General features: G+C 50.0%; 1 protein-coding gene and 1 pseudogene across 1 annotated transcript; both read left to right on the top strand.

Annotated features, from left to right (window-relative positions):
- The first annotated feature begins 8,353 nt into the window (after positions 1-8,353).
- LOC102402685 lies at positions 8,354-9,425 on the top strand (annotated as a pseudogene).
- A 2,765-nt stretch (positions 9,426-12,190) lies between these two features.
- Positions 12,191-14,440, top strand: MPEG1 (macrophage expressed 1). The gene is made up of 5 exons (XM_045163040.1): positions 12,191-12,499; positions 12,605-13,311; positions 13,342-13,614; positions 13,677-13,902; positions 14,021-14,440. Exons 1-5 carry the CDS (start codon positions 12,191-12,193, stop codon positions 14,438-14,440), a joined length of 1,935 nt encoding a protein of 644 aa, XP_045018975.1.
- The last annotated feature ends 6,857 nt before the right edge of the window (positions 14,441-21,297 follow it).

Below are 21,297 nucleotides of genomic sequence, written 5' to 3'. Positions count from 1 at the left end.
CATGTCAACTCTGCAACCCCATGGACTGTAGCCCACCAAGCTCCTCTGTCCATGAGATTTTCCCAGCAAGAGCACTGCAGTGGGTTCCTGTTTCCTCCTCTGGGAGATCTTCCTGACCCAAGAACTGAACCTGAGTCTCCTGCATCTCTTACACCGGCAGGTGGGATCTTTACCACTGAGCCACTTTGGAATTTTATTAACCACTGTAGGTTGAGATATAATGATTCTGGGTAGGGCTGGTCCCAGTGGTGAAGACTCCAAGCTTCCACCACAGGGGACCACAGTTTCATCCCTGGTTCTGGAAGTTCTACCAGCTACAAGGTTCAGCCCAAACAAACAAATAAAAAAAAATATATATAATGGTATAAATACAGGTTAAATCAGGGATGTGGTCAGGGTTTTCCTGGATCTTATGTCCCTGCCAGTTTCCTCAAGTCTTTCATGATTCTAGGTCTTCTCCAAGCTACCAGTGACCAGTGAAGTTGCTCAGTCATGTCCAACTCTTTGTGACCCCATGGACTGGTAGCCTACCAGGCTCCTTCATCCATGGGATTTTCCAGGCAAGAATACTGGAGTGGGTTGCCATTTCTTTCTCGAGGGGATCTTCCTGACCCAGGGATCGAACCCAGGTCTCCCACATTGCAGGCAAATGCTTTACCATCTGAGCTTTTGAAGCTAAGCTGCAGAGAATACATATATCCATTGCCAGATGAGGCAAACCCAGGAAGAATCCTTGGGGAAAAGTATCACAGGAAAGGCAGGGAGAATTCAAGAGGCAGTGATTCCAAGGTGCCTGGGAATGGAGGGGAGGAGGGGGAGCTGGTCTTTGATCCTGCAAGTCCCTTGGTCAGGTGACTCTTAGGTGTGGATGGCAGGGTGGGGGTGGGGGTGCTCCCAGAGGAGACAGGAGTTACTTAGATAACTCAGAATCCTCATCAGCTCAAATTCAGGATGTTGAAATCCTGAAGTCTGGTCTGCCCCTGATACTGGGGCTTCTCAGGTGACTGAGCGATAAAGAATCTACCTGCTAATGCAGGGTTCTATCCCTGGGTCAGGAAGATACCCTGGAGGAGGAAATGACAATCCACTCCAGTCTTCTTGCCTGGAGAATTCCACGGACAGAGGAGCCTGGTGGGCTACAGGCCACAGGGTTGCAAAGAGTCAGCTACAGCTGAGCAAATGAGCATGCAAACCCTTAGTACTGAAGTATAAACAGACCAAACTAAAAGTCCCACAGACCCTTTGGCATATCTGACCCTTAGTTGGTATCAGTTCAGTTCAGTTCAGTTCAGTCGCTTAGTCGTGTCCGACTCTTTGTGACCCCATGAATTGCAGCACACCAGGCCTCCCTGTCCCTCACCAACTCCCGGAGTTTACGCAGACTCATGTCTATCGAGTCAGTGATGCCATCCAGCCATCTCATCCTTTGGCATCCGCTTCTCCTCCTGTCCCCAATCCCTCCCAGCATCAGAGTCTTTTCCAATGAGTCAACTCTTCGCATGAGGTGGCCAAAGTACTGGAGTTTCTGCTTTAGCATCATTCCTTCCAAAGAAATCCCAGGGCTGATCTCCTTCAGAATGGACTGGTTGGATCTCCTTGCAGTCCAAGGGACTCTCAAGAGTCTTCTCCAACACCACAGTTCAAAAGCATCCATTCTTCGTCACTCAGCTTTCTTCACAGTCCAACTCTCACATCCATACATGACCACTGGAAAAACCATAGCCTTGACTAGACGGACCTTTGTTGGCAAAGTAATGTCTCTGCTTTTGAATATGCTGTCTAGGTTGGTCATAATTTTCCTTCCAAGGAGTAAGCATCTTTTAATTTCATGGCTGCAGTCACCATCTGCAGTGATTTTGTAGCCCCCAAAAATAAAGTCTGACACTGTTTCCACTGTTTCCCCATCTATTTCCCATGAAGTAATGGGACCGGATGCCATGATCTTCGTTTTCTGAATGTTGAACTTTAAGCCAACTTTTTCACTCCCCACTTTCACTTTCATCAAGAGGCTTTTGAGTTCCTCTTCACTTTCTGCCATAAGGGTGGTATCATCTGCATATCTGAGGTTATTGATATTTCTCCCGGCAATCTTGATTCCAGCTTGTGTTTCTTCCAGTCCAGGTTTTCTCATGATGTACTCTGCATAGAAGTTAAACAAGCAGGGTGACAATATACAGCCTTGATGTACTCCTTTTCCTATTTGGAACCAGTCTGTTGCTCCATGTCCAGTTCTAACTGTTGCTTCCTGACCTGCATACAAATTTCTCAAGAGGCAGATCAGGTGGTCTGGTATTCCCATCTCTTTCAGAATTTTTGACAGTTTATTGTGATCCACACAGTCAAAGGCTTTGGCCTAGTCAATCAAGCAGAAATAGATGTTTTTCTGGAATTCTCTTGCTTTTTCCATGATCCAGAAGATGTTGGCAATTTGATCTCTGGTTCCTCTTCCCTTTCTAAAACCAGCTTGAACATCTGGAAGTTCTCGGTTCATGTATTGCTGAAGCCTGGCTTGGAGAATTTTGAGCATTACTTTACTAGCGTGTGAGATGAGTGCAATTGTGCGGTAGTTTGAGCATTCTTTGGCATTGCCTTTCTTTGGGATTGGAATGAAAACTGACCTTTTCCAGTCCTGTGGCCACTGCTGAGTTTTCCAAATTTGCTGGCATATTGAGTGCAGCACTTTCACAGCGTCATCTTTCAGGATTTGAAATAGCTCAACGGGAATTCCATCACCTCCCCTAGCTTTGTTCGTAGTGATGCTTTCTATGGCCCACTTGACTTCACAGTCCGGGATGTCTGACCCTAGGTGAGTGATCACACCATTGTGATTATCTTGGTTGTGAAGATCTTTTTTGTACAGTTCTGTGTATTCCTGCCACCTCTTCTTAATATCTTCTGCTTCTGTTAGGTCCATACCATTTCTGTCCTTTATCGAGCCCATGTTTGCATGAAATATTCCCTTGGTATCTCTGATTTTCTTGAAGAGATCTCTAGTCTTTCCCGTTTTGTTGTTTTCCTTTATTTCTTTGCATTGATCACTGAGGAAGGCTTTCTAATCTCTTCTTGCTATTCTTTGGAACTCTGCATTCAGATGCTTATATCTTTCCTTTTCTCCTTTGCTTTTAGCTTCTCTTCTTTTCACAGCTATTTGTAAGGCCTCCCCAGACAGCCATTTTGCTTCTTTGCATTTCTTTTCCTTAGGGATGGTCTTGATCCCTGTCTCCTGTACAATGTCATGAACCTCCGTCCATAGTTCATCAGGCACTCTGTCTATCAGATCTAGTCCCTTAAACCTATTTCTCACTTCCACTGTATAATCATAAGGGATTTGATTTAGGTCATACCTGAATGGTCTAGTGGTTTTCCCTACTTTCTTCAATTTAAGTCTGAATTTGGTAATAAGGAGTTCATGATCTCAGCCACAGTCAGCTCCCAGTCTTGTTTTTGCTGACTGTATAGAGCTTCTCCATCTTTGGCTGCAAAGAATATAATCAGTCTGATTTCGGTGTTGATCATCTGGTGATGTCCATGTGTAGAGTCTTCTCCTGTGTTGTTGGAAGAGGGTGTTTGCTATGACCAGTGCATTTTCTTGGCAAAACTCTATTAGTCTCTGCCCTGCTTCATTCCGTATTCCAAGGCCAAATTGGCCTGTTACTCCAGGTGTTTCTTGACTTCCTACTTTTGCATTGCAGTCCCCTATAATGAAAAGGACATCTTTTGTGGGTGTTAGTTCTAAAAGGTCTTGTAGGTCTTCATAGAACCGTTCAACTTCAGCTTCTTCAGCATTATTGGTTGGGGCATAGACTTGGATTACTGTGATATTGAATGGCTTGCCTTGGAAACAAAGGAAACTAATTCTGTCATTTTTGAGACTGCATCCAAGTACTGCATTTCAGACTCTTTTGTTGACCATGATGGGTACTCCATTTCTTCTAAGGGATTCCTGCCCGCAGTAGTAAATATAATGGTCATCTGAGTTAAATTCACCCATTCCAGTCCATTTTAGTTCACTGATTCCTAGAATGTCAATGTTCACTCTTGCCATCTCCTGTTTGACCACTTCCAATTTGCCATGATTCATGGACCTGACATTCCAGGTTCCTATGCAATATTGCTCTTTACAGCATCGGACCTTGCTTCTATCACCAGTCACATCCACAGCTGGGTATTGTTTTTGCTTTGGCTCCATCCCTTCATTCTTTCTGGAGTTATTTCTCTACTGATCTCCAGTAGCATATTGGGTACCTACTGACCTGGGGACTTCCTCTTTCAGTATCCTATCATTTTGCCTTTTCATACTGTTCATGGGGTTCTCAAGGCAAGAATACTGAAGTGGTTTGCCATTCCCTTCTCCAGTGGACCATATTCTGTCAGACCTCTCCACCAAGACCTGCCCATCTTGGGTGGCCCCACGGGCATGGCTTAGTTTCATTGAGTTAGACAAGGCTGTGGTCCTAGTGTGATTAGATTGACTAGTTTTCTGTGAGTATGGTTTCAGCATGTCTGCTCTCTGATGCCTTCTTGCAACACCTACCGTCTTACTTGGGTTTCTCTTACCTTGGCCATGGGGTATCTCTTCAGGGCTGCTCCAGCAAAGCACAGCCACTGCCCCTTACCTTGGCTGAGGGGTATCTCCTCACTGCCACCCCTCCTGACCTTGAACGTGGAATAGCTCCTCTAGGCCCTCCTGTGCCCACGCAGCCACCATTATATACCATTAGTTGGTATAATCTTGCTTAATCACTGTGTTCCTCTCCTCCCCCTCACATTCACAGAGGTTTCAGAAAAGAAGTTCAAGGAGATGAAGTCACTTGTCCAAGATCACAGAGCCACTAAATGGCATGAAAGTGAAAGTGTGAAAGTGTTAGTTGCTCAGTCGTGTCTGACTCTTTGCCATTCCAGGGACTGTATCCCACCCCAGGCTCCTCTGTCCATGGGATTCTCCAGGCCAGAATACTAGAGTGGGTTGCCATTCCCCTCTCCACAGAATCTTCCCAACCCAGGGATTGAACCCAGATCTCCTGCATTGTGGGCAGATTCTTTACCATCTGAGCCACAGAGAAGCCCTAGAAATATGGTGATTAGCTTTTATGGGCGGGGCAATTTCACAGGCTAATGAGTGGGAACTGTTAGTCACTTAGTCGTGTCCAACTCTTTTCAACCCCATGGACTGCAGCCCACCAGGCTCCTCTGTCCATAGAATTCCCCAGGCAAGAATACTGGAGTGGATTGTCATTTCCTTCTCCAGGGGGTCTTCTTGACCCAGGGTTGAACTTGGGTCTCCTGAACCGCAGGCAGAGTCTTTACCATCTGAAACAGGACCCTGAGGAGCTCTCTTGGGTATAAAACTTCCTACCTGTCCCCAGTTTCTTATTTTAAAAAAGTAAATAAGAAAGAAAGGATTTTCTTAGTGGTCCAGTGGTCAGGAATCCACCTGCCACTCCAGGTGACACAGCTTTGATCCCTGGTCCAGGAAGATCCCACATGCCATGAGTACCCGAGCCTGGGTGCTGCTACTACCGAAACCCATGCAGCCTAGCACCTGAGCTCTGCAACGGAAGGCACCGCAACTAGAGCAGTCCCTGCTCCCCACAACTAGAAGCCCACAGGCAGCAGCGAAGACCAGCAGAGCCAAAAGTAAAAGAAATAAATAATTTCAAATTTTAGAAAGATTTTTAAAAATTAAAAAAAAAATGTTTTTAATCTTCTAGGCTTTCCCCAAGTTCCAAAGAGCAGGCTCAAGCAGTTATTAGGCAGAGAATCACAGGACACTGAGCTCCTCCTGAAGGGCTGTAGGTAACAGTCCGATACGCATCTCTCAGTTACTCTCGTCCTCTCCCCAACTCTGCCTGCTCTGGAGGATGATGAACACTTGTGGACCACAAGGTTGCAGGCACAGAGATCCAGGCTGGTTGGAACCAGAAGGCAGAGATTCCTGAGATTCCTGTTACCCCACCACCAAGCCATCAGAAGAAACTCATGCACTCTGAGGTCCTTGCCCTAAATTTAGGCTTTGAAATGCTACCCCGGAAAACTCCGGGGGAGTGCGGGTCTTTTCAGTGTGAATTGCCTGGTCTCCTGGCCCGGCAACTTGGAACAACCCTTTCTGAGCTCCAGACTCGGGACTTCTGTGCTGGCTCAGTGGGTAAGCATCCTCCTGGCAATACGGGGACACAGGTTTGAGCCCTGATCCGATGATCCCACAAGCTTCAGAGTAACTAAGCCCATGTGCCACACTATGGAGCCTGCACTAGAGCCCGAGAGTCACAGCGACCGAACCTGTGCGCAGCAGCCACTGAAGCCCGAGAACCTCCAGCCTGCGGTTCCCAACAAGAGCAGCCAGGCCACTGCAACGAAGGGCAGCACCGCTCACAGCAGCCAGAGAAGGTCCGCACCAGGGAACAAAGACTCAGTGTAGCCGTGAAGAAATACTAAACAGATAAAAATGAAAACCTCTGATTCTTAGGGTCACAGCATCGCACACTGGAACTTGGGTTTGACCAGAAGACCCCTCCAGGCAGGGCCAATAATCAGCCAGTCACCTCGGGAGGCCGGCTTACAGCCAGTTAGCTCTCCTGGCTTCCCCTGCCATGTGCAGGGTGTTAGGGATTCGGACTGCTTCTCCTGCCCATGTGCCAGGGTACCCCAAGCTCTAAGCTGGAATCCCCATGGCCCACGGCTGTGAGGCAGGGTGGGGAGTGGATTCAGCCTGCGAATCGGGACCTGGGGACTTAGATTGGTTCCCTTCCAAGTCTATCTCTGTGTGACCCCATTTTCCCTTCGAACCCCTTTCTCCACAGTAAAATCAACATATGGCCCAGCACCAGACATGCAAAGATGTCTCTGTGCCTGGGTGCACATGGCTGAAAGGATATACACCCAGCTGATCACAGTGCCTATTTATGGAAAGTAGAACTGGGCGAAGGAGGCTTTTTCATTTATCTAATCTCTTGACTCTTTTCATTTCCCATAAGAATCATTTCTTGTGATTTTTAAAAGTGAATGGGCTTTCCCTGATAGCTCAGTTGGTAAAGAATCCACCTGCAATGCAGGAGACCCCGGGTTAGAGTCCTGGGTTGGGAAGATCCGTTGGAGAAGGGATAGGCTACCCACTCCAGTATTCTTGGGCTTCCCTGGTGGCTCAGATGGTAAAGAATCCTCCTGCAGTGCGGGCGACCTGGGTTTGATCCCTGGGTTGGGAAAGTCCCCTGGAGAAGGGAAAGGCTACCCACTCCAGTATTCTGGCCTGGAAAATTCCAGGGACTGTATAGTCTCTGGGGTCGCAAAGAGTCAGACTATGACTGAGTGACTTTCACTTTTACTTAAAAGCGAATAGCTAGAAAAGTCTTATTTGTTCCTGTTTTACAGGAAGTCACACTGTTTGTCTAAGGTCCCACAGGGCAATGGCATCTGACTCAAGACTGTCCTGCCTGTGTCTTCCTTGTGCTGCCTTGGGACAATTGGGGGATGGCAGTGCTGGGCACCCGTTGACCCTTTTAACCCCCGAGTCTCAGCCAATGCTGCCCAGGCTGGTAAGAAAACATCCTCACAATTTTCCTTGCTTTCCTCCTGCTGGCATCTGATCCCCACTGGCAAATGCTTAGCTACCATTCCACCGAAACAGGTCTATCTTTTCTTGGCTCCACTGCCATCAAATGGAAGAGCTGTCACCCGACATGGTAAATACCCCGCGTCTTCTGAATTCATGACATGAGGTGCTTGTTCCTAAGTCACAAGTCCAGAATGTGGGAAAGCAGCCTGAGGACTTGTCCTTGTCACAGGAAGATACACTCAGAGCTGGGGGAGACCTTTACTGCTTACTCTGAGAACAGTCTTCTCCCTAGCAAATCGTGCCTCCCAAATTATCTTATGATAAACCGGTGACACTTCTGGATCAAAGAAATGCACACATAAACACACAAAGAGATGGGCGGGAACCCCATGGGGGTAGATGGGGCACTAGGCTTTGGATTCACACCAACTCAAAAACACAGACCTTGAGCCAGCCCCTGAACCCATTCCACTGAGTGAACACCCTATTTTGTGCCAGAAAATGTGCTGGGCATCTTTCATCAGTGGCTAGAACCTGAACAGCTTTGTATTGCTTTCATCGTGGAGCAGACGAGGGAAGCAGACTTAGAGGAGAAAACCATGCCAGTGGGAGCACCCAACTGATGAAATGACAGAGTCTGGGCTCCGACTCAGATCTTGGGAAGGTGAGGTCGGTATCCATTCCTCAGGGAAGGGAGCCTTGCACCTCCCACACAAGGTAGGGTGAATAAACCTCTGCTCCCAACACATCACTGCCAACAGGTGTAACTGGTAGGGACATCACTGGGTCAGGTGATTCCCTATGCCCTCTCCAAGAGCCTTCTTGGGACCAATAGTCCTAGGAGAGACAAAAACCAAGAAGACCCTGAGAGGCAGTTGCAGCGCCGAGCAGGAGCTGGGTGGGCCCACGACCGGGATCAGCACCATCGAGGTGGTGAAGCAGGAGGTCCAGGTTCCACAGCAGCAGGCTGGTGATGCAGGCGAGAGTGCTGAGCACCTCCAGATGTGCACGAGAGAGGCAGGCCCAGGGCAGGGGAGTCTGAGGTGGCTTCCTTGAGCCTAGGATCCAGCTGGTTGAAGAGGAGCTGGACTGAGCTCAAGAGCACCTGGCCCCTGCCCTGCAAGAGCTGGAGGAAGCCAAGAGAGCTGTGGAGGAGATCAAGAGAGGTATGAAGGTATGAAAACCGAGCCTTAGAAGATGAAGAAAGAACTGGAACTCCAGGAAATCCAATTCAAAGATCCTAAGCACACTGCAGAAGAGGCAGAGAGGAAGTAGGAAGAGGTGGCTCATAAGCTTGGGATGCAAAGAACTGACTCCTTGGAAAAGACCGTGATGCTGGGAGAGATTGAAGGCGGGAGGAGAAAGGGACGACAGAGGATGAGATGGTTGGATGGCATCACTGACGCGATGGACATGAGTTTGAGTAAACTCCGGGAGTTGGTAATGGACAGGGAGGCCTGGTGTGCTGCAGTCCATGAGGTCGCAGAGTCGGAAACAACTGAGTGACTGAACTGAACTGAAGCTGGGGATTATTGGGGAAGACCTGGCATGCACAGAGGAGCGAGCTGAGCTGGCAGACTGCCATTGCCTAGAGATGGATGAGTGAATCAGATTGATGGAGCTGAACCTGAAGTGTCTGAGAGCTGCTGAAGAGAAGTACTCTCGAAAAGGAGACAAATACAAGGAAGAGATAAAGATTCCTACCTATAAACTCAAGGAGGCAGAGACAGGGGTTGAGTTTGCTGAGAGAGTGGTAGCTGGGCTGGAAAAGACAATGGACAATTTGGAAGATAAAGTGAAATGTAACCAAGAGGACCACCTCTATGAGCAAAGGATGCTGGAGCAGACACTGCTCGACCTCAACGAGATGTAGAGCGCCCGGTTGCCCCCTGCCACTAGCGGCTCCTCCCTGGACCCCGACTCTGCTGAGAACACTCTGCCCGAAGCTCACCTGCAAACTGAGGGCTGATCTTTATTCAACTGGAAGTCTGATTCAGGGACGGGGGAGCCTGGTGGGCTGCCGTCTATGGGGTCGCACAGAATTGGACATGACTGAAGCGACTTAGCAGTAGCAGCAGTTGCTGCTTCTCTCCTTTCACCACCTCTCCCATCCCCACCCCTGTGTCCCTTTTGCCAAACTATCTCTGCCTTTCCCCAGAGACCCCAAATGGGCTGGAGGCCGAACACCTTTGGGGACAAAGTTTAAGGGCATGTGAGCACAGTTCGAAGTGTCTTTAAAAGCCTGCTGTGATGTACACATTTTGTAATTACCTTTTTCTGTTGTTGATGTAACAACCATTTGAAAAAATGTTCCAGACAATTCCATGGTTCTGAAGCAACAGTCTAACCCCTTTCTAACTTTTGGAAGGTAACGTTTCGGCTTAATGCATATCGCCTTCTCCATCAGTTTAGTTCAGTTGCTCAGACATGTCCAACTCTTTGTGACCCCATGGACTGCAGCATGCCAGGCCTCCCTGTCCATCACCAACTCCTAGAGCTTACTCAAACTCACGTGCGTTGAGTTGGTGATGCCATCCAACCATCTCATCCTCTGTCGTCCCCTTCTCCCCCTGCCTTCAATATTTCCCAGCATCAAGGTCTTTTCAAAGACCTTCTCCATAGGGGAAGGGAAAAGGTATGGGCCTGCCTTACTGAGAGCCTCACAGTCCAGAGAAAGTCTCCATTTGGGGAAACCTCATTGCTCTGGAAAAAGTACCCTGCAAACCACAAAGATGATTGCAGGAGGAGTTAGCAAAAAAAAAAAAGTGCTGTTCCAGTTCTCAGCTTAACGGTATCGTTGAAACTTTTTTTCCCTCTTTTTTCATCAGAAGTGACCCCACAAATTTAAGATGGCGAAACCTCTGAGACCAAATCCTTGTCCCAGCTCTACCCTGTTCCCAACCTGGGCTCACAGAATGGATCCTGTGGCCCTTAGGTTGAGGCGAACACATTTGCTCTCCTGCCTCCTTGAAAGAAAGGAAAGTATGTTTTGCCACTGATTTAGCCATAGGAAACTCTTCTCACCACCCTTTTCTGGGTCTGAAGCTGCTGTCTAAAAGTGCCATCTCATTATGCTTTGTATTGGTTACTGCTGGAGAAAGCATGAAGAGCTCATGTACAAACCTGTTTTTAAATTTTATGTTATTGTGGTACATTGCTTCTTTGGGGTTGGGGCACACCAGTGACCCCTCTGGCTGTGAGAGTGCTCTACAGTCTGTGGGCTGGAAGTGCGCTGATCTTTTAAAGTTTCTTTCCCTACCCAATCCCCCTTTTTGGATGAGGTTCTAGTGAGGTCTGCTAGGTGAGTATGCTGCAGCTTAATTGGCTTAAAACGTTCTCTTCTTTGGTGTGGTCTCTGTAGGGATCAATTGGGAGGAAAAAAACAAAACAAAACAAAACAATAGTGTAGCTGTTCTGATACTGAAAATTGATAACATTGTTCTGAAATAAAGAACGAGCTCCTCCCTGATGGCTCAGATGGTAAAGAACCTGCCTGCAATGCAGGAGACATGGGTTCGATCCCTTGGTTGGGAAGATCTCCTGGAGAAGGGAATGGAAACCCACTCCAGTGTTCTTGGCTGAGAAATCCCATGGACAGAGGAGCGTGGTGGGCTACAGTTCGTGGGGTCACAAAGAGTCGGACAGACTGAGCGACTCTGCACACACATTTCCCCTCCAAAAAAGATCCTGACAGTGCGTAGGAAGAAGAAGCCCTAAACCAAGATCAGTGGATGGAAACTGTCCTTTGGCAGCAGATGAGCCTGGATTCAAATGCTGGCTCCAGTGTGAACCTGCGATTTTGGGTACTTTCCGTGACTTCTCTGGGGCCTATTTTCTAGTGTGTAAAAAGAGACTATCATGTGTGTTAGTCAGACTGTGGCCCGCCAGGCTTCTCTGTCCGTGGAATTCTCCAGGCGAGAATACTGCAGTGGACTGCCATTCCCATCTCCGGAGTAACTTCCCAACCTAAGGATGGAACACTAGTCTGCATTGCAGGCAGAGTCTTTACCGTTTGAGCTACAGAGAGGTCAGAAAGGAAAAAGAGAGAGAGAGAGACTGGTGCGAGTTTAAAATGGAGTCCATGGGGTCGAGAAGAGTCCGGCACGACTGAGCGAGTTCACTTTCACTTTTCACTTTCACGCATTGGAGAAGGAAATGGCAACCCAGTCCAGTATTCTTGTCTGGAGAATCCCAGGGACGGGGGGAGCCTGGTGGGCTGCCATCTATGGGGTCGCACAGAGTCGGACACGACTGAAGCGACTTAGCAGCAGCAGCAGCAGCATATTTAGAGCAGCTCCCGATCTCAGGGAGGGGGGCCCTAGAGAGCTCCTCGCAGATACAAGGGGAGGAGAAAAGTTCTTGAGCCCTCGACTGTTGGTGGGTCTTCAGGCCATTCCCTGGTCTAATGTAGCCAGCTCTGACCTCAAGCCTGGAATCAGCTTCACGCGCCTTGGTGCTTCTGATAAGAGACCGCCTTGCTCCTCTGTTGGGAGGACTTCCGGGACAGGCTCCTGGGAGGGGCCGCCAGCTTGGGGAGGGGCCTGAGCAGGGCTGAGTCCCGCCGGGCTTTGAGGCTGAGCCTCTTTCAGCTCCAGGCCAGGGACGGCCCACCTCAGCGACCTCGGGGTCCTGGAGGAGATGAGGGGCGGCAAGCTGCACCGGCGAAGCTCGCCCCAGGCCCTGGCCCTGGGCCTGGCGCCCCTGCTGGTCCTGCTCTGGGCCGGGCTGGGTGGCAGGGCGGATGGGAGGCCTTGGGGCTTCCAAGGCTGCAAGCAGCAGCTGAACGTGTCGGTGCTGGGGGCGCTGCCCGGGGAGGGCTGGGACAACCTGCGCAACATGGAGCTGGGGCTGGTGCTTGGGCGCGCCTACTCGCAGTGCCTGACCACCGAGGACGGCGAGTATCTCATCCCCGACGGCATGCTGGCGGTGCCGCGGCGCGAGACTGTGGTGCAGACCCGCGCCGACCTGATGGACAGCTAAGTAAACTACACAGACACCTGGGCGGCCTCGGTCAACGTGGAGTTCTCCTTCCTCTCCTTCCTCAATGGCAAGTTCTCCGTGGAGTGCCAGAACGTCCGGAGGCACAGCCTGCAGTACCAGACGATCACCACCCGCGTGCAGCCGAGGCACAGCATCTACTCCGTGAGGGTCCGGGGGACCCCCGACTTCCGGCAGCGCCTGCTGACCCTCAGCGACCACCTGGAGAACAACCAGACCCGCGAGGCAGAGTACCTGGCGGAGGTGCTTGTGTTCGCATACGGCATGCACGTCCTCACCGAGGTGGAGGTGGGGGCCACCCTGGTGCAGGAGGACCAGGTGAGTCGCGAGCTTGTGGGCAACGAGGACAAGGACAGGCTCAACGTCACCTTTGCCGCCTCCGTCTTGTTCGACCGGAAGGTCGGGGTGGGTGATGCGGTTTCCTGGGACAAGGAGAGCCAGCTGGTGCAGGCATACCAGTGGGGCACAGTGGCCTCCAAGATACACAGCCACGGGGGGCTGCCCTTCTACGAGGGCCTCACTCTGCAGAAGTGGCAGGAAGACGTCGCCAACCGGCTGGTGGCCATCGGCCGCTCGGGCCTGCCGCTGCCCGCGCTGCTACAGCCCGAGGCACTGCCCGAGCTCCCGGCGCCCGCCATGCACCGCGTGGAGGCGGCAGTGAGCCGCGCCATCAGCCGCTACTATGAGATCAACATGCACCCTGGGTGCCTGAAGCGTGGGGCCCCCAACTTCGACCCGCTGGCCAACGTGGACGATGGCTAGTGCGCCAACGGCCAGCACTCCAACTTCAGCTTCAGGGGCGTCTTCCAGGAGTGCGAGGCGATCACTGGCCCCGAGGGTGGCCGCCTGTGCAAGCCCTACACCATCCTGAACCCGCTCACCTGCCGGACCTCCTGCCCGGCCAGCTACACGGCCAGCTTGCTGAGCAGCGAGGTCAAGGTGTGGAGCGAGAGGAGCTACCAGTGCTGGCCGCAGTGCCAGAGCTGCTGGCTGATCTTCACTTGCTGCCACAGGATGTGCGGCAACTTGGAGATCCAGCGCGTTGTGCGCGTCAATGCGTCCTGGTGCGCGCCCTCCGGGCCGCCCCAACAGCCGCTGCTGGCCTCCTCTTTGGAGGCCTCTACAGCCCCGGCCGCCCCAACCCTCGCACTGGAGCCCAGGCCTGCCCCTCGTCCTTCTTCCCGCTGGCCCTCCTGGGTGACCTCAAGGTGTGCGTCAGCAGTGACTGGGAGCTGGGTGCGGCCCAAGCAGTCCCCTTCGGGGGTTTCTTCAGTTGCCAGGTGGGCAACCCCTTGGTGGCCCAGGCAAGGGGCCAGGGCTCCGAATTCCTGAAGGAAGTCTTCAACCTGAACGTCACCACGGACCACCCCATGACCTGCCCCCGCGGGCTACAGCCAACACCCGGCTTACCTCAGCAGCGGCTGCCAGATACTCTACTGCCTCCGGGCCGGGTTCCTCTTGAATACTCAGCAGCTCATGGTCTGGCTGCCGCCCTTTGCGGCCCGCCCCGGCCTGCTGGGCAACAGCAGCAGCCGCGGGGCCTCGGTCCTGGTGGATGCCAGCAGGCAGCGGGCCTGGGTGAAGCTGCAGGGCTCCAGCCGCTGGCGGCAGGCCAATATCCATGACCCAGCCATGGCAGCCCAGCTCCGGGATCAGGGGGGATCCCGGCCCAGTGCTGGGGCCGTCGTGGGCGCCTGCCTGGGGGCCGTCCTGGGCGTGGTGGCTCCGGCTCTGGGGGTAACCTGGGGCTTCAGGCGCTACCAGAAGCGGGGTTACAGGAGGCTGCCGGAGGGAATCCTGGCCGAGGAGCAGACAGTCTATGGGACCGCAGAGACTGCTGAGAGCCCAGCTCCATCTGACTGCTCAGAGAATGCCAGCAATTCTGTCTAGACTTGGACCAAACTGCAGCATCCTTCATCCCTGGTCAGAGCTTCAGTCCACTCTGTTTCTCCCACTGCCTGGGTAACCAGATGTACGATACCTACTCGTAGAATGGGTCCCCTTTCTCAAGGTACAGGGACTAAACTGTACTTTAAGTCGTGCCCCAAATCACCTAATACAAGCTCAATTCCTGGAACAATGTTTTTCCCTAAAGCCCTCTTGTTGAGAGCAACGCCCCCCCCCCCCCAATTCTTCTTGCCATATTCTTATGTTGGGCACTTTCTTTGTTGCAAAGAGCCAATAAATCCAACTTTGTTCAAATACAGGTGTGTTCCTGGTGTTCTTTGGCGGGGTATGGGATGGGGTAGGAGGGGAAGCAACGGAGAAGGTAGAATCAGTAATGACCCCAGGATATATGATGTAGCTTTGTGTTAGTTTTTTTTTTTTTTTAATTGTTATAAAATTCATTTTGTCCATTCGTTTTCCCAGAATCATTGCCTTGAACCCCAAAAGTTCCCTCTTGGACTCGTTTGAAGTCAGGTCTGTTTGTTTTCCAAATAGGACCTGACCTACTTGTGGATGATGGAATGAATTAGGTTGTTTTTTTTAATCACATTTTTTAAGCAATTTTTTAAATGACAGAAAACACAGTATATTGCATGAAACAGCTATAATGATTATTTTGTGTAATAAGTTAATCACATAAAATTGCCCAAATCCAACCATTTTGACTCACCCTAAAATTGCAGGTATATATACACACACACATATATACGATCACAATGTAAAATATGATACAAGCTATGATCACACTCAAAAGACTTGAAACCCATGGGAGAACTCTTCCATTTCATCCTCCATTCTGTGAAACTCAGCTTTGGAGAACTAAGAGTCCTCACCCATGGTGGAAAAGGTCTCCCTTTGCATATTCTATTTATCTCCAGTACACCAGAGTAAACGTCATTCTTTAATCCAAGACAAGTCTCTTGGGGCCAGTGTTCCATTTGTAATGTTCTTGCAACAAAAGCCTCATCACGATTTAAGCCCAGAGTGTGGGTGGGTCGGTAGTTGTCACAAGGACAAACTCAGAGTGTCCCATTAAACCCTAGGACCTGCAGGACCAAGTCCAGATGATTCCCTCATGTGGGAATTTTAGAGCCAAATCTGAAGGCACTTGCAGAGACCCTAGGTAGCAGCAAGTGTTGCCCCCCTAGGGTGGACAAGACCTGTATTTCCATGGCCTGAGTGACCTAGGTGAGTCATTTTACTTCTTGCTGTTTCACCAACTCTAGCTACATAGTGGACTATATTCCAGGGTCCTGATGGGGTGGTATTGGTGCAAAGTCTGAGTCCCGAGAGGGCAGACAATAGAAATCCAAGTGATTCTGGGATGTTTGAGCTATTTCTCCTGGTCCGATATGTGCACATTGGAGTAGGCTGTCAGCTAAGAACTGACTGACCAGTGGCTCTCCTGAGCTTTCTCCAGATTTATGGTTATTACCATTTATAGAGGCTTTCTTTACGTGAAAGTTACCTTTATGATAGCTTCTCACTTCATCTTCACAAACCTTAAGGAGGTAAGTAGTTCTCATGATATGAGTGAGGAAACTGAGGTTCAGATGTTGACCTGCCCAAAGTTACATGACTCAAATATTAAGAACAGTAATTGTGGGACATTGCTGGCTGCCTAGAGGTTAAGACTCTATGCCACGAATGCAGGAGGCATGGGGTCAATCCCTTGTCAGGAAACTAAGATCCCACATGCCTTGTGGCATGGTCTGAAAATTAAAGAAAAGAAGAAGAAAAAAAATGGCTTGTGCCTTCTGAGTATTTAGAATTTGCCCTTTGGAAAGATTATTTCATTTAATTATTTGCTGAGGACCACAATAAATCTACGGGCTCGGTCTGGGGCAGATATGCATCTCTGGAAATTCCCTGTACCTCAGTTTGGTCTTCTGTTAAACGTAGATAGCATGTTAAATTCTCAGGTTACTTGAGAAGATTAAATTAGCTAATGGATGCAAAGTCCCTTGAAATAGCTTGCTGTTATTTTTCAGTAGCTCAGTTGTGTCTGACTCTTTGCAACCCCATGGACTCTAGCACTCCAGGCATCCCTGTCCATCACCAACTCCTGAAGCTTACTCAAACTCATGTCCATTGAGTCGGTGATGCCATCCAACCATCTCATCCTCTGTCGTCCCCTTCTCCTCCCTTTCCCAGCATCAGGGTCTTTTCCAGTGAGTTGGTTCTTCACATCAGGTGGCCAACATTAAATAGCCTGGCCTTTCTCAATCTGGAACTGTTAACACCAGCATTATGGGGTCTGACTTGCCACTGCTTTAAGAGTGGCATTCCAGAATCAAATCAGACAAACTGGGTTTGAGTCCCAGCATAGCTGCTTCCTACCGTGACTATGAGAAAATGGTCTCGCCTCTCTGAGAACTAATCTCAGCTGGGGATGACCGTAGACTGATGTCATACGTTGTTACGAGGATTAAATGAGAAATGCGTGGACATCCCCTGGTATGGGGCCTCTCATCTGGCAGCTCCCAGTGAGCTGCCTCATCATGAGGCCTCAGGACACAAAGGTGTATGTGTGGGGCTCAGTTGCGTGGGTAAGGCACCTACAAAACACAGATCACCTGCAGTAACAATGTCATAGAGCTTCAAACGAAGCATTATGGGAAAGCGAGTTAGGGTCACAAATTCTAGCGGGGGGAGGGGGGACCCTCATAGGAATTCTGGCATGGGACTGGACTCTTGGGTCAGCTTGGCATATTTTCAGGTTAGTTCTGTTCTACTGGCCTCGGAGGATCCTTTCAACAGAAACTGAACGCCCATTTCTGACGGTCTCAATTCATTTCCTGCAACCGTCCTCCAGGCTTCAAAAACAGCTCTCTCCAAGCGGGGGCGGGGGGGTGGGGTGGGGTGTAATAAAAGGATTTGGTGTGGAATAAATAGGAAGGGGGCAAGATGGACCGCCCTTTAAGACTGACTACGTGATAACCATCCAAATCTGGACCCTTGTGGAGACCAAAAAGAAGCACGATAAATAATACACGAAAGTGAAAGTGAAGTCACTCAGTCTGGTCCAGCTCTTTGTGACCCCATGGACTGTAGCCCATCAGCCTCCTCTGTCCATGGAATTCTCCAGGCCAGAATACTGGAGTGGGTGGCCATTCCCTTCTCCAGGGGATCTTCCTGACCCAGGGATTGAACCTGAGTCTCCTGCATTGCAGGCAGATGCTTTACCACCTGAGCCACCAGGGAAGCCCAGATAATTACCTAGGGCCTGTTAATTGAAAGACGCGTCACTCTGTATTTTTAAAAATTATTTGTTGATTTTGTTTTTGGCTGCACTGGGTCTTCGCTGGGCTTGGACTTTCCCTAGTTACCGTGAGTGGGGCTACTCTAGCCGTGGTGCAAGGGTGTCTCCCTGAAATGACGTTCGTGGAGGCGGACTCCAGGCCCTCCGGCTTCAGTCATGGTGCACAGGCCCAGCTGCCCCATGGCCTGTGGCATCATCCTGCACCAGGGAGCGAACCTGTGTTCCCTGTATGGGCAGGTGGATGCCCAAACCCTGGGCCAGCTGGGAAGTCCTCACTCTGCTTTTGGAGGTGACTATCAGCGGGCTGGAGAAGGCAATGGCACCCCACTCCAGTAATCTTGCCTGGAAAATCCCATGGATGGAGGAGCCTAGTGGGCTACAGTCCATGGGGTCGCCAAGCATTGGGCATGACTGAGCGACTTCACTTTCACTTTTCACTTTCCTGCATTGGGGAAGGAAATGGCAACCCACTCCAGTGTTCTTGCCTGGAGAATCCCAGGTACAGGGGAGCCTGGTAGGCTGCAGTCCATGGGGTTGCTAAGAGTCAGACATGACTGAGCGACTTCACTTTCACTTTTCACTTTCCTGCATTGGAGGAGGAAATGGCAACCCACTCCAGTGTTCTTGCCCGGAGAATCCCAGGGACGGCAGAGCCTGGTGGGCTGCCGTCTATGGGGTCGCACCGAGTCGGACACGACTGAAGTGACTTAGCAGCAGCAGCACCCTGAGCCTCTCCCCATGTCACACACTCTCTCTGCTGCACACGCTGACTTCCACGGCATGTCCAGTGATGACGGATGAAATCCTGCTCATCAATCCAGACTGGGTTCAGGGCCCAAGAGCCCAGGATCTGCAACAAGAGAAGCCACCACGATGAGAAGCCCGTGCGCTGCAACTGGTCAGTAGCCCCTGCTCACAGCAACTCGAGAACGCCCGTGGGTGGCAGCGGAGATCCAGCACAGCCAAAAGTGAATAAAGGAAGAAAAGAAGGACTAGGGTCAAAGGTCACCTCCCTGAGGACGCAGGAGAATGCATGTCTGGTTGCCCTCTCTCCCCAGCTGCATGTCACCGTCTCATCAGGTAGTCGCTCAGTCGTGCCCGACTCTTTGCCACCCCATGGTCCTCCAGGCTCCTCTGTCCATGGGATTCTCCAGGCAAGAACACTGGAGTGGGTTGCCAGTTCCTTCTCCAGGGGATCTTCCTGATCCAGGGATCGAACGCATGTCTCCCACATTGCAGGGAGATTCCTTACCATCTGAGCCACCAGGGAAGCCACACATTCCTTCCATCTCCCAGGAATAATTTGTCTCTTACTCCTCCTAGCCTCTTTAGCATGTAATTGTGAACCTGTCCCTTGGCATGAGTTCTTCATTCAACCTGATCAGGAGCTCCCTGAATTGGGGAAGGGCAGGTGCTGTGCTCATTGGACTTATTTCCAGAGCTCAGTGTCAGACAGAACACTCAGTAGTTGCTCTACAAGTTTGCTGGATGAAAGAAAACCAGAAGAGATCTTGGGAGGCCCCAGGTGATAAGACTCAATCATCAAATCCTTTTAGATTCCTTGCCCTTCTGGGATATTTACATGTATTACATCATGAATGAATGAGTTTTAAGCCTCATTTTGCCCAGTATAAGTGCTTGAATAAATACAATGATCAATATAAGTCAGTTTTCATTGACTCAAGATATTCAAGGCAGATAGACAAAAAATAAAAAACATGGGGAATGGGGAGGTGCTGGCTGGGGCCCCCTGAGTCTCCAGGTTCCTTTCAGAATTCTGAGGAGCAGGGTGGAGAGGCTGCTGAAACTCCATCCCAGCCGAGCACAGAACGGGGACTGACGGGGACCCGGGAGGCACTTTTGGACATCACACAGTGCCTCCTCCTGAAACAGGCTTCTCTGGGACACTGCTGCTGCTGCTGCTGCTGCTAAGTTGCTTCAGTCGTGTCCGACTCTGTGAGACCCCAGAGATGGCAGCCTACCAGGCTCTTCTGTCCCTGGGATTCTCCAGGCAAGAACACTGGAGTGGGTTGCCATTTCCTTCTCCAATGCATGAGAGTGAAAAGTGAAAGTGAAGTCACTCAGTCAAGTCCGACTCTTTGCAATCTCGTGGACTGTAGCCTACCAGGCTCCTCTGTCCATGGGATTTTCCAAGCAAGAGTACTGGAGTGGGGTGCCATTGCCTTCTCCGCTGGGACACTGGGTAGTTGCTATCTCATGCTAAGTCCTGCAGAACAAAGAGGTCTGTCCTTATTTTGACCTTCAGAGAGCTTTGAGCCAAATTTGGCCCTGTCTACAGCATTCCTGTTACTAAACTCCATCTTAGTTCTAATTTTTCTGCACTTTCTATTTCATCTTAACTCATTTTTTTCAAATTTTATAAGATTTATTTTTTATTTACATAAAAAAAGCCATATGTTATTTTAAAATATAAAGAAATGGGTAACAGCTGAGCAGTCACAAGGGTGAACCTGGTCAATTCTGAGCCCCAGCTTCCACGCCCACTCTTTATCTCAGCCACAATCTCACCACCTGGAGCTTTAGGCTTGGTCTGACTCATCTTGTACGGACTGACTTGTACTGTACTGACTCCATAGAGATGGACTGTTGTAAATCAGATAGCTTCTGGTTATCTCAAGGAGTTCCTGAAAATTTGACAATGAAGACTAATTTTAAACTTAATTATAAAGCTATGATGTTTTTTTAACAGCTTAGAGGAGCAAAAAGAAGACTGTGTGTTTGTTGTAAAAAGAATGTTGCAGCATTGAAAGTCTGAGAATCATTAAATTCAGTCATTCAGTTCAGTCGCTCAGTTGTGTCTGACTCTTTTGTGACCCCATGGACTGCAGCACGCCAGGCCTCCCTGTCCATCACCAACTCCCAGAGTTTACTCAGACTCATGTTCTTTGATGCCATCCAACCATCTCATCCTCTGTCATCCCCTTCTCCTCCTGCCTTCAATCTTTCCCAGCATCAGGGTCTTTTCCAGTGAGTCAGTTCTTCACATCAGGTGGCCAAAGTATTGGAGCTTCAGCTTCAGCTTCAGCTTCAGCATCAGTCTTTCCAATGAATATTCAGGACTGATTTCCTTTAGGATGGACTGGTTGGATCTCCCTGCAGTCCAAGGGACTCTCAAGAGTCTTCTTCAACACCACAGTTCAAAAGCATCCATTCTTCGACACTCAGCTTCTTTATGGTCCAACTCTCACATCCATACATGACCACTGGAAAAACCATAGCCTTGACTAGATGGACCTTTGTTGGCAAAGTAATGTCTCTGCTTTTGAATATGCTGTCTAGGTTGGTCACAGCTTTTTTTTCCAAGCAGCAAGAGTCTTTTAATTTCATGGTTGCAGTCACCATCTGCAGTAATTTTGGAACCCAAGAAAATAAAGTCTGTCACTGTTTCCACTGTTTCCCCATCTATTTGCCATGAAATGATGGGACCAGTTGCCATGATCTTAGTTTTTTGAATGTTGAGTTTTAAGCCAGCTTTTCCACTCTCCTCTTTCACTTTCATCAAGAGGCTCTTTAGTTC

This window comes from Bubalus bubalis, chromosome 16 (genome assembly GCF_019923935.1).
Source record: "Bubalus bubalis isolate 160015118507 breed Murrah chromosome 16, NDDB_SH_1, whole genome shotgun sequence".
In the NCBI taxonomy this organism is placed as follows: domain Eukaryota; kingdom Metazoa; phylum Chordata; class Mammalia; order Artiodactyla; family Bovidae; genus Bubalus; species Bubalus bubalis.
Note: the sequence above shows the minus strand (reverse complement) of the source record. Positions and strands in the feature narration are given on the sequence as shown.

Coding starts and splice junctions, on each gene's coding strand:
- MPEG1 (XM_045163040.1), top strand. CDS start 12,191: ATGAGGGGCGGCAAGCTGCACCGGCGAAGCTCGCCCCAGGCCCTGGCC. Junction 12,500..12,604: donor TGCCGCGGCGCGAGACTGTG/GTGCAGACCCGC, acceptor CTCAATGGCAAG/TTCTCCGTGGAGTGCCAGAA. Junction 13,903..14,020: donor AGGAAGTCTTCAACCTGAAC/GTCACCACGGAC, acceptor TTGAATACTCAG/CAGCTCATGGTCTGGCTGCC.